Source organism: Pan troglodytes, chromosome 12, assembly GCF_028858775.2.
Source record: "Pan troglodytes isolate AG18354 chromosome 12, NHGRI_mPanTro3-v2.0_pri, whole genome shotgun sequence".
Lineage (NCBI taxonomy): Eukaryota > Metazoa > Chordata > Mammalia > Primates > Hominidae > Pan > Pan troglodytes.
The window spans coordinates 59,280,259-59,293,815 of NC_072410.2; the positions used below are offsets into that span (position 1 = coordinate 59,280,259).

The 13,557-nt window shown below is 34.7% G+C and overlaps 1 protein-coding gene across 22 annotated transcripts in view; it reads left to right on the top strand.

Annotated features, from left to right (window-relative positions):
- Nucleotides 1–13,557, top strand: part of WDPCP (WD repeat containing planar cell polarity effector) — a 729,520-nt gene that overhangs the window by 392,667 nt on the left and 323,296 nt on the right. For 21 of the 22 annotated variants that reach the window (XR_010149488.1, XR_010149489.1, XR_010149490.1 and 18 more), the window contains 3 exons: nucleotides 515–629; nucleotides 2,830–2,963; nucleotides 6,450–6,641. Coding sequence is in view for 19 of the 22 variants with exons in the window: in XM_054678456.2 (XP_054534431.1) it covers nucleotides 515–629; nucleotides 2,830–2,963; nucleotides 6,450–6,641 (441 nt within the window). In the remaining 3 variants the exon portion in view is untranslated. The remainder of the gene's footprint in view (nucleotides 1–514; nucleotides 630–2,829; nucleotides 2,964–6,449; nucleotides 6,642–13,557) is intronic. The other variant, XM_054678462.2, reaches the window with a different exon arrangement.

Consider the following 13,557-nt stretch of genomic DNA (forward strand, 5'->3'; position numbering starts at 1 on the left):
TTAGACTGACAAGATCTTTATTTTTAGAAGTAAATAGTGTTTAACTTCCAAATAAATGCATAACATTAGCTGTTTATATTGTAATAGTGGCATCTCTTCTATATTTAATGTGTAGCAATGACTATTCAAACCTCAAGAAATGTTTTAGTTTATAATAGTAATTTTTCAAAATAATAGAATACATTACATTTTCTGAATCCAAAACAAAGCAGTTATGTCTGCATATGTGCTTTCTAAGTATTTAGAAGATTAGATTTCTAATAAACATGGCCTAAATTAGGTTTCTGCATGTAGCTTTAATCAATGCATTTATTGTGTTGCATGCTTTAGCCACCTTTCTCTTTTTACTCACAATGTCAGTAATTGTTTTTCAGTGAAGAAAATCTTTATGATTTTGTAGTGTAGATGCATGTGTAAAATATCTGTATAAGTTGTATATTTGGAGAGAGGTTTTTTAAAGATTCTAAATCACAGCATGTCTTCCTCCCTCTCTCCCCCACTTACCTGGTTTTAGCTCCTTTTTGGTTCAGGTGTGCTGGTGTCTCTAAGCCTTTCTGGGCCGCAGCTGGAGAAAGTGGTGATTGACAGAAGCCTGGTGGGGAAGCTCATCTCAGACACCATCAGTGATGGTAATTACCCCCATGTGCAAATCAATTGCCTACATTAACAGTAGGGCAGGAGAAATAGTGTGTCAACAGGTAGACTAATTATTACCACTGGGGACTTGCAAACACAACAAGTAATTGCTTGTAATAGCGTACTTACACCCCCTGGGACCAATACAAGTTTCGACTAATATTTAATATCAAAGTTTTTTTCGTCTTGTCAACTGTTAAGCTTATATTCTGAGTTGTTTTTTACTTTTTCCTTAAAAGAAGTGAATATTTTTTCAAAATAGGGTTTTGTTTTCATTCTTTCAAAATTATTTCTCTATAACTGGCACTTCAAATATATATTTCATTTCCAAATGAATTTTGAATAAATAACACAAATATATCAACACAACCACCAGTACACAATTGATGCTTTGGCTCTCATAGGAAGATTCTTTGTTACTAAAGTCTTAGAGAGATTTTGGGCTATATTTTCTAAATAGTAAAGACCAATGCCTAATATATTGGACAATCAGGTCCTATTAAGTGACATCTCAATCAGTCTGTAATTGGTACAAAGCACGTAAGAAAAAGATATTAAGCCAGTTATTGTATAGGAAGGATACTGACATTTATTGAACCAAAAGGCTCTATATGCTGGGTTCCTAACCTACCTATTTAATACAAGAAAACAATTGTATAAGGTATAGTTATTTCCATTTTTACACATAAGGAAACGAAGCTGAGCTACTAAGGAACATGTCCAGAGTCATATAGCTAGAAAGTGACTGAGCTAAGATTTGAATACAGGTTCGGGCTGTGAAGCCCATTTTCCTTTCACTATACTGTTCTGACTCCTGAATTTTTAAAGATTATATTCTTTTATTCAAGGTAAAAAGGTTGAGAAACATTGTATTATCATGAAAGATTGAAAATGGTATCTTAAATTTAGTAATCAAAGGAAATATGTCCTAGTGGAAAGGACAGAGGTGAGAATAAAGAAATCTTCCGTCTGCTGTGTTCTCTCACTTGCTACCTCTGAATAAATCAGACACAATCACATCATCTTGAAGAAAAGAACTCTGCAGGATGGCCATAATTAGCAACATTACTGATAGTAATAAGCTGGGGGTAGGATTGTAAGCATGCCATTTCCCCTTCCTTACAGGAGTAAGGTGCTGAGGAAGCTTCCCTGTAGAAGAGGTTCCATTTTCATATGTCTAATAATTGACCCCTTCATTGGTACTGCAAATAAAATACTGGCTGTGATGATTTTGTTATATTGATGCTCCTCAATGAGAATTAAAAGGAAACTTTCAGCACAATTCGTGTCTCTGAGTTATCCTTTTTCATGTATTTCTTTTATTTGTACCCAAAAGAATACACTTTCATGGGAACATGGTAACAATGTGATTTCTTGGCAGTTCTCCAGATTCTCTTGTAATTGTGTAGATCCACTGTTGGTCACTGTTTGTATGGTCAGGGGTGTGAAAGTAAAGGAAAATGTATAAAACATTTAATAATTTCTTTATGCTAGGAACAATGCAAAACATTTCTCAAATTCCTGTAACATGTTTTTATCAATAATTTTATGTAACATTAATAGCCCTTTATATAATCCACAAATATTAGTTATTTACCTACTTGTGTGCTTTGGTGACAAAGCTGTAGAAATATTGTGCTAATTTTCATTATTAGATATTAATTTATGTAATGTACATATTGGTCATAATATGCTTTATTTCATCCAGCTTGTATACCCCTAAAAGAAGATTCACTGATGAAAATTTTTTAAATAAATAGACTGGTAGAGAACACTGATCAGTATCCCCTAATAAATCCACTTTATCCTCGGATGGTTTCTATCATATAAACATAGGATTAAACTCTTAGCACAAATAAAATGGAATGTTTTCATCTCTACATTCAGGTGTGAAATAATTTTCTTAAAATACCTTCATAGCCCTGTTTCTAAATACATCTCATCCATTGGTGGTCCCCAAATATCAGTGTATATTGAAACAGTCACAGGAAAAAAACATCACATATGATTAGATTGACAATTATTGTTTATTCCTAATATCTTTAATATTTTTATAAAATGCTATAATGATATTCAAGAGACTAGTGATTTCAGTTAATATGTATGTTTGAAAATAGCTTTTTGTAACATATCAGTGGAAAAATCTATTCATTATTTTATTCTAACTTGGTATTATCTAATTATGTTTTTTAGCTCTTCTCACAGACAGTTTTATCATCTTATCATTTTTGGCACAAAACAAACTATGTTTTATTCAGTTTACCAAGAAGATGGATTCTTCTGATGTAAACAAAAGACTGGAAAAACTCTCAGCCTTGGATTATAAGGTAGAGATTTTGATTTATATAGTCATATTATTAATTATTAAGGTATGTGAGAGTATCACATAAGTTGGTATTCTGCTCATTATTCTTCAACATTTCTGGATTTCAGAAAAACTGGAAATATTACAGGATTAAGCTTAATTAACTGTAAACAGTGGCCATCCTAAGTTTTCTTTTATACTCTCACTATGGGGGGTTGTCTAACAATGGCACGTTTGGAGCAATTTAGTATTTATAGACGTCAAAGACAGATAATAGAGGCAAGTTACACTTTTGAAAATGGTTTTCGTGCTAGTGGTAGTATATATACCATTCTCATTTTCCCCTAAGACCCCATATCATCTTTCTAGGGTAGGATAGCTTTCTAGGGTAGGATACTTTCCACTTCACAAGAAAAGAAAGAAAGATGAAGGCACTTTGAAAGGTTAGTAGAAAAGTGTAATAAACAAGGAGGGGGAAGAACCCTCCCCCTCCAGCTATAACTGGACAAAATGCAAAAAGAAATCTTCATGTGTTAGTATCTCACCCTTCACTAATTCCAGGTAATTTGTTTCCTTCCTGTATCAGGAGCTTTACATCTATTAAGGCAGAATTTTTATTTTAAGTGATGTGTTTAATTTGAGTTTTGCCACATTACATTTTAACTGCTGGGAAGGCATATTCTCTGCTAGGATGAGTAATACATTTTCCAGGCTGTTTCAGTTCAAGGCCTCTTTTCAACAGTGACTTGTGTTTGCAAGATTGATCCAACCTCTATGATGTGGATTTGAGACAGTTCACTGTTCACTGGGAACAGAGCTGATATACAGCTTCCTTAAAAAAGATGCACACTTATGCCATACCTAGAGCATCTGTAGCAAGAGCAAAGAGTTTGAGAAGCTAGCTCTGTAGCTTGAAATGTGTGTGTGTTTTTGGCAAAGTAGTATTTAACCTAACCTTTTGCCCTTTGGGATTATTACTTATGAATGAGGTGGTGGTAGCATGGGAGGATTTAGTTTTATTTAGTAGAAACATTTATTCTTAAAAAAAGATTTTTAATGTGGAATAAAATAAATGAGTTTTTCATTGTGGTGATAAACTACCATCTAGTTTCGTTTGCCAGCTTTGTGAAACTTCTATAAAACCTTAATATAGATTTTTTTAAAACTGGAAATTAGTGCTACTTATTATATTTGGTTAGCCAAAACAAAAATGGTATTAGCATTCTTAAAGGGATGTTAGTTCTAGAATGGCTAACTTCAGATTTACTTGAAATACTGTTTATTTACTAAAATTGATCGGTCTTTAAAATGCACCAGTGTGCATTAACTCAAACCATTTAAAGTAAGTATATATAAAATTCTGGATGACTAGTTTCTTTATCTTAGGTGTGATAGCTTGATAAAATCTTCTCAACTGAAGAGTAGTAGCTACCTGAGAACAGAGAGAAACTGTCAAGATGTCATCTTTTCTTATGAAAAGATGAGGAAAAGACATCTAGCGTTTGGGTCCTTAAACCTTAAGTAAGGGAATTACTTACTTGCTTATTCGAATATGCCTTTGGATTTAGGAAAATAGGAACATTGGCACTCCATGTCATTCCTATACATTAGAGAAGTAATCTGTTCCCCTTTGGAAAGCTCATTAATTTCATTTCCTGGTTTAATATTTAAAATGTATATTTTTAATACTTAGTCAAATCTGCTATTTGTCCATTGGAAGGATATTTTAAGAAATTTGTTTATTTTACATTCCCTCTTGGTCATCATGACAGAATACTGATAATATTAAACTCATAGGAAACATGAAATTTCCTAACATTTCATAACGTAAGTGATTTGCATTATGTGACAACTGAAAATGTCAGTCACTCATTGTGACTCAATTTCCTCATCTAGAAATTCATAGGTAACACACTTATGCAGCAAATCAGACATCGAAATAATGTATGTGTATTTTTAAGTACTTAGCAATTTCATCGTGGTATTTCTCTCAAATAAGAAGACTTAATGATATTGAGAGCTTAAATATAAGAAATTACACTTAATAGCATAAAGTACATCTGTGTTGTCTGTCATTGCCCATTTGGATTTTAAAACAAGGAAGTGGTATAGAGTATTGTACTTTTGCTTTTCTTTACAGCTGTACCATAGTTTAATTCTTTCAGATTGACATAATTTTGGCAAAGAAAATTGCAGAGTAAACATCCTTAAACTATTGACCTTTAACAAGTTTTCCTGTCTACATCTGAAAAAAATCCAATTCAATTTATTTAACAGTGAAGGGACACTGTGAGGAGTTAAATGTTTACCATGAGAGAACAACACTGGTAATTACTTTGATTTCAGTTCCTTTTGATGTGCATTCAGAGGATGAAGAGGTCAATAATATTATGGCCATGCAAATAGAAAAGGGTTCCTTTTGACCATATTGAAAAAAAATAGCAGAGGATTATTAAAGCATTAACCTTGGTTTTAATGGCCTTGGTTGAGTGGTGAGATCACAATTTGGATGAGCCTGATTATTTACTAAATACAATACATAAATGCAACGGGTTCTTAACACCCGTTGCACTCTGGCATTATCGCATTACTGCCATCCTTTGTTGCCTTGCAGACAGGAATATGAAAGCAATCTGTCATGTAGTGAGACTGGCTCCAGAAGCATTTCTCTGATAAGAAGACCCCCTGCCCTTTGCTAGTGTCTGGTCCAGTAGGCTTAGCCATGCGCTTAATCCCCAGAAAGTGGTTCGATTATTGCTGACCAGCAATGGCAAGATAGTTTTTTTTTTTCTTCCAAGCTATCAACCTTCCATTAATTCCTTAAGCAGAAATACGGTGCAATCTATATTTCCTTGGCATGTGTCACACAGATGGTGCCGTGCTTATGTTTTCAAATAACCATGTTCCAAAATAACATAGTTTGAATAATAAATTCTACAAATCCTGCCTAAGAAAGAGAAGCATAATTCTCAGAAGCTGCATAAACTTTTATGCATGATGCTGTGGCTTATCCCTTTTATGCAGAATATATGTGTATACGTCGCATATATTCTTTAAAGAGATATTTGCCTCAAGTTGTTTTTCCTTTTTTTGTTGTCAGTCATTGTTAACACGTTATGTCTTAAACAGTAGTGAGCCTCTCTTGGTCAGCAGTACTGAACTTGTCATTTTATACAGCTGGTCCTAAATCCTATGTGTAGGTCGATGCTGTCAGGCAACCATGACTGTACATTTTGGTATTGATTGGAATTGCTACATTCAATTCCTTCCTAGCTCACATTTCTCCTTTTCCTTCCTTCGCTAAAAATGGGGAGAATTTTGAACATATGTCTTTTTTATATATGTGTCAGAAGAATTTGGTAAATTCTGACACCTTCTTACGCACATGTTTAACATGCATATTTACTTGCATGTAACTACATTTCCAGATGCTTTAATTTTTGTAATACTTGAGGATTTTGCATCTTTTAAAAGAAATGTTTCATGTATGCTTTTTTAAAATTGTTAGATTTTCTATTATGAAATACCTGGCCCAATAAACAAGACAACAGAGCGACATCTAGCTATCAACTGTGTTCATGATAGAGTTGTTTGCTGGTGGCCACTGGTCAACGATGATGCTTGGCCTTGGGCCCCCATTTCTTCTGAGAAGGACAGAGCCAATCTACTCCTCCTGGGTTATGCTCAAGGAAGACTAGAGGTAAATCTAAAACAAATATGTACATTTTAATAAAGTGTAAATAAAATAGAATTATTAGATTTTCTATTCTGAAATAAATGTGAATATTTTTTACCTATAATTTATGTTTTTCAAATATTCAAAAAGTATCATATCTAGAAGATACCCAGACAATTCCAGGGCTGGCTAGAATAGTGTAGTAATTAAGAGTCCAGGCTTCCAGGTTCAAATGCTAGCTCTGCCACTATGTAGCTTCCTGTCCTTGACCAAGTTACTAACTTGTATGTGCTATAGTTTCATTATTTGAAAAATACAGTTCATGATGATAAATGAGTTAATACATGCATTTAGAGCAATATCAATGTATAGTAAGCCCTGAATCACTGTTCACTGTTATGACTCTTATTATCATTATTAGTTCTATTATTACTGTTTACTCATGATATCATGCCTGTGAAAGCTTTTATTACCAATTACTCTCTTCAGACTTCAGTCAGTTAACAAACATTAGTTAAATGCCTATATTGTGTAAGGCCCTGTCGTGCCAGACCGCATTTGGCGCAAGGATATTTAAGGAGAGCTATAGATTATGAGGTGAGGACAGTATCCTCTATCAATTCATGATAATGGTTTGATCATTCATTCATATATGTGAACCTATGTATATTTTCAGTTTGTACTAGTACTTTGGTTACAGAATTCTCTGTTTTGTTGTATTATAGCTGTAAAAAAAGCTCCCTCTCCCCCACTTTCTTATGTAGGTAAAATAGTATGTTCCTATATTTGCCTCTAAATCAGTTATCTTTTAGACTTTAAGGAGTATTTCCCAGAATTAGTATTCGAGATAAGATGAATACTCTAAGCTTCTGCCTGCTTCTAGCTAATTCTGTGTTCTGTGCCTTTGAGTAGATCACCTACCCTATCTGACTTTAGTTTTCTTATTTTTAAAAGGATTGATTTAATTCAGTTAGGTCACCTCGAGGTCTCTAACAGGTCTAAAAAGTGCTTCTGTGGATCCTGAAGCACAGATCTGATTTAGACATTGCCTGCTTAAAAGTCTTCTGTAGATGCTAAAACCAAACTCAGCCTCAGCACTAAAAAACCCACCCTGATTGCCCTTGGCCTACCTTTCCAGTGTTGTTTCCTTACATAAACCATGTCTTAGTGAAATGAATTTACTTGCTGACTCATTATTTCCTACCTCTGCATGTGCACATTAATGGTATTTCTACTTGAAATAGCCATGTCATTTAGCAACTACATATCCCCTGGTATGAAAAACACTGTATTTCATACCAGGGGATATGAATAAGAAACTGTCCCTGCCTTCAAGGATCTTAGTGTCTGCCAATAAGAGACAAATATGAAAATGTGTAAGTGCATTAAAGTGTTAATGGTGCTGTGGGTAGAGTATGTGTAGGCTATAGTGGGACCCAACAGAAAGTGGTGATCGATTCTACTTAGAGAGATGTTAAGTAGGGAAGATTGAAGAGGCTTCCCAATGTGCTTAAATATGAGCTTGGCACACAATTTTACTTTTTAAAATTATCCTTTCTTATCTAACCTTTCTAGAGTTGATATTATTAGCTCTGTGGAACGATTTGGCTAGCTTTTTCCTTTTCTCCTCTCTGTAACAGTACCAAAAGGAATTGATACTTGAAAGTTTGATAAAACTTACCTGTAAAACTTCCTGGGTGTGACGTCTTTTAAGGAGGGTAGATTTTTTTTCATTACTGATTCCATTTTTAAAGGGTTGTTTTTTTCCTTTTTTTCCCACAATTGGTGTTTCTAGAAAATTATTCATTTTATGCATTTGAATATTTTTTCATAAAGTTGTATGCAAATTTCTACATGATTCTTTATTCACCACTGATTGTATAATTTCCTCCCTTTTGATCTTATTAAGATATATAATTCATTTTTTTCTCAAGAGCTTTTGTTTTAGGAATTGGCCCTTTTAGTTATTCTAGCAACTGGAAAAATTTGTAAAGATTTCTTTTTTAGAGCTTCATGTGAAAGTCATTATGCAAAAAGTATAATCTTGTAGAAGAAATTTCTAGGGCATTAATTGTTTTTCTTGTGTGTGTGTGTGTGTGTGTGTGTGAAGACATAATCTTTAAATACGAAGTATAGAATTTTTTTTAGAATATCGTGAACCAAAAGTACCAGTCTATTAAAGTAGTATTCAGGCATATTCCTTTAATTTTTTTTTTTCAGTAGCAGCCAAGGGACTTCTTGGACTAATCATCAGAATAAAGATACAATATGCTCTTAAACCCTAAAATTCAAACTAAAAAAAGAAAACAGCCTTGTAGAGAAGAAATTTAATCATTGGATCTACTGAACTATAGAATTTTTAAAAAGCATTTATCATCTAGGTTCTATCAGAAAAGATAAGCTTTTATTTGGACAATGGCAGGATCCTAGAGCAGTAGTTCCTAGCTTTGACAACACATTAAGATCACCTACAGAGCTTTTAAAAGAGGCCCACCCAGACCAGTTACATCAGAATCTCTGGAGGGGAGGGAGTATCAGTATCTTTTACAGGTTCCCTAGGCGATTCTCGTGGGCATCCAAGTTGAGAACCACTGCTATACAGCAAACTTAAAAAAAATGTTTTTTAAGCCATCTTTTTTTACATAACAGACCATGAAAAGGATAAAGCCCACATACTGAACCAAATGAGAGTTTTAACAGTAGATTCTAAGTAGAAAATTGGCTTACCAAGCAGCTGAAAACAAAACAAAACAAAGGAAACATAGAAATAAGCTCTCTGTGACTGAATTATGTGACTTTCAGAGGAGAAACATTTTTAAATTATTTTATGGATATTAGAAAACTGCTGGTCTAATTTCACACCACAGAACTCTAAACAACAGTCCACACATATATTTTAGACGTAGTCTCGCTCTGTCACCAGGCTGGAGTCCAGTGGCGCAATCTCAGCTCACTGCAATCTCCGCCTCCCGGGTTCAAGTGATTATCCTGCCCCAGCCTCCCAAGTAGCTGAGACTACAGGCATGCACCACCATGCCCAGCTAGTTTTTGTATTTTTAGTAGAGACAGGGTTTCAACATGTTGGCCAGGATGGTCTCGATCTCTTGACCTCATGATCTGCCCGCCTCGGCCTCCCAAAGTGCTGGGATTACAGGTGTGAGCCACCACGCCCAGCCCAACAGTCCATATCTTAATTAGAAGAACAGAACAGAGAGAATTATGTAGTCTAAGAAAAAATTCTTTTGAAAAATATACAGTAAATAGTACAGAAAAAAATTTTATCAGTAAATTCATTTAAAAATATTAATATATTTTAATGTTCTATATGTAGATATCACATATAACATGGTAGTTGTTTTCATTTGAATTTCCACATACTCTTTCTTTTATTTTTCAACTTATTTTAGAATTGGGAGGTACTTGTGCAGGTTTGTTAACAAAGGTATATTGCAGGTTGCTGTGGTTTGGGGTATGATCGAAACCATCACCCAGGTAGTGAGCATAGTACCCAGTAGGTAGTTTTTTAGTCCTTGTCCTCCTCCTCCATCTCTCCCTACTCTACTATTAGTCCCCACTGTATATTGTTTCCCTCTTTATGTCCGTGTATACCCAGTGTTTAGCTCCCACTTATAAGTGAGAACTGTTGTATTTACCTTTCTGTTCCTGCATTAATTCACTTAGGATAATGGCCTCCAGCTGTATCCCTGTTGCTAGAAAGGACATACTTTTATTCTTTTTTATGGCTGCATAGTATTTCATGGTGTGTGTGTGTGTGTGTGTGTGTGTGTGTGTGTGTATCACATTTTCTTTATCCAGTCCACCATTCGATGGGCACCTGGGTGGATTCCATGTTTTTGCTATTGTGAATAGCACTGCAGTGAATTTACAGGTGCACACGTCCTTTTGGTAGAATGATTTGTTTTCTTTTCAGTGTATACCCAGTAATAGGATGGCTAGGTCGAATGGTAGTTCAACTCTTAGTTCTTTGAGAAATTTCCAGACTGCACTCCACAGTGGCTGGACTAATTTACATACCCACCAACAGTGTGTAAGTATCCCTTTTTTTCTGCAGCGTCACCAATTTCTGTTATTTTTTGACTTTTAACAAAAGCCACTCTGACTGGTGTGAGATGGTATCTCATTTTGGTTTTGATTTGCATTTCTCTGATGATTAGTGATTATGAGCATTCTTTCATATGTTTGTTGGCGATTTGTATGTCTTCTTTTGAGAAATTCATGTCCTTTGCCCGCTTTTTATAGAGGTTATTTGTTTTTTGCTTCTTGATTTGTTTATGTTCCTTATAGATCCTATGTATTAGACCTTTGTTGGATGCACAGTTTACAAATATTTTCTCTCATTCTGTAGGTTGTCTGTTTACTCTCTTTTTAGTGTTTCTTGCTGTGTAGAAGCTCTTTAGTTTAATTAGGCCCCGCTTAATTTGTGTTTTTCTTGTATTTGCTTTTGAGGACTTTACCATAAATTCTTTGCTAAGACTGATATTGAGAAGGGTGTTTCCTAGGTTTCCTTGTAGGATATTTATAGTTTGAGGTCTTACATTTAAGTTTTTTAAGTGAATTAATTTTTGTTTAATTTAATCGTGAATTAATTTTTGTTTATGCTGATAGGAGGGGTTCCAGTTTCATTCTTCTGCACATGAATAGCCAGCTATCCTAACACTATTTATTGAATAGGGAGTGTTTTCCCCATTGCTTATTTTTGTCAAGTTTGTTGAAGATCAAGATGGTTGTAGGTGTGTGACTTTTTTTCTGGGTTCTCTATTCTGTTCCATCTCTAGGTTGCTTTGGGCATTATGGCCATTTTAACAAGAATGATTCTTCCAATCTCTGAGCATGGAATGTTTTTCCATTTATTTGTGTTGTCTCTGATTTCTTTCAGCAGTATTTCGTAGTTCTTATTGCAGAGATCTTTTACCTCCCTTGTTAGCTGTCTTCTTAGGCACTTTATTCTTTTTGTGGCTATTGTGAATGGGATTGCAGTCTTGATTTGGACATTACTGGTGTAGAAAAATCTTGCGTGATTACCCTGGCAAGGACTTCCAGTACTATATTGAACAGGAGTGGTGAGAGTGGGCATCCTTGTCTTGTTCCAGTTTTCAAGGAGAATGCTCCCAACTTTTGCTCATTCAGTATGATGTTGGCTGTGGGTTTGAAATAGATGGCTTTTATTATGTTGAGGTATGTTCCTTCGATACCGAGTTTGTTGGGTGTTGTGAAAGGATGTTGGATTTTATTGAAAGCCTTTTCTGCATCTATTGAGGTAATCATGTGGTTTTGTCTTTAGTTCTGTTTATGTGATAAATCACATTTATCGATTTGTGTGTGTTGAACCAACCTTGCATCCCAGGGATAAAACCTACTTGATTGTGGTGAATTAACTTTTTGATGTGCTGCTGGATTTGGTTTTCTAGTGTTTTGTTGAGGATTTTTGCATCTGTGTTCATCAGGGATATTGGCCTGAAGTTTTCTTTTTTTGTTGTGTCTCTGCCAGATTTTGGTATCAGGATGATGCTGGCTTCGTAGAATGAGTTAGGGAGGAGTCCCTCCTCCTCGATTTTTTTTTTTTGGGGGGGAATAGTTTCAATAGGATTGGTACCAGTTCTTTTTACGTCTGGTAGAATTTGGCTGTGAATCCATCTAGTCCAAGGCTTTTTTTGGTTGGTAGGATTTTTATTACTGATTCAATTTCGGAACACATTATTGGTCTGTTCAGGTTTTCACTTTCTTTCTGGTTCAATCTTGAGGGGTTGTGTGTTTCCAGGAATGTATCTATTTCCTACAGATTTTCTAAGTTTTATGCATGGTGATGTTCATAATAGTCTCTAAGGATCTTTTGCATTCCTCTGGGATCAGTTGTAATGTCATCTTTGTCATTTCTGATTCTGCTTATTTGGATCTTCTTTCTTTTTGTCTTATTAATCTAGCTAGCACTCTATTAATCTTGTTTATTCTCTCAGAAAACAACTTTTGGTCTCATTGATCTTTTGTATGGATTTCTGTGTTTCAATTTTGTTCGGTTCTCTGATTTTGGCTTTCTTTTCTACTGCTACCTTTGGGGTTCATTTGTTATTTTTTTACTAGTTCCTCTAGGTGCAATGTTAGATTGTTAATTTGAGAGCTTTCTAACTTCGTGATGTAGGCATTTACTGCAGGAAATTTTCCTCTTAACACTCCTTTCACCCAGAGATTTTGTATGTTGTGTCTCTGTTTTCGTTAATTTCAAAAATTTTAAAATTTCTGCCTTAATTTCATTGTTTACTCAAAAGTCATTCAGGAGTAAGTTGTTTAATTTCCATGTAATTTTGTGGTTTTGGGAGAACTTTTGATATTGATTTCTATTTTTATTGCAATGTAGTCCAAGTGTATAGTTGGTATGATTTTGATTTTTAAAAAAATTTATTGATACTTGCTTTATGGCTAAGGAGGTTGTCAGTTTTTCAGTGTGTCCCTTGTGCAGATGAGAAGAATGTATGTTCTGTGGTTATTGGGTGGAGTATTCTCTTATATGTCTATCAGGTCCAATTGGTCAAGTGTTGCAATTTAGTCCAGAACTTCATTTTTAATTTTCTGCCTTGATGATCTGTCACATGCTATCAGTGGGTTGTTGAAGTCTCTCTATTATTGTGCGGCTAAGTCTTTCACATAGGTCAAGAAGAATTTGTTTTATGAATGTGGGTGCTCCAGTGTTGGATGCATATATATTTAGGATAGTTAGATCATCTTGTTGAATCGAACCTTTTTTTATTATTATTATGTAATACCCTTCTTTGTCCTTCTCGACTATTGTTAAAGTCTGTTTTATCTGATGTAAGAATAGTGGCCCCGGCTCTCTTTTGATTTCTGTTTGCATGATAGATCTTTCTCCATAGTTTCTTTCCCCTTTCATAGATCTTTCTCCTTAGTTTGAGCTTGTGGGTGTTGT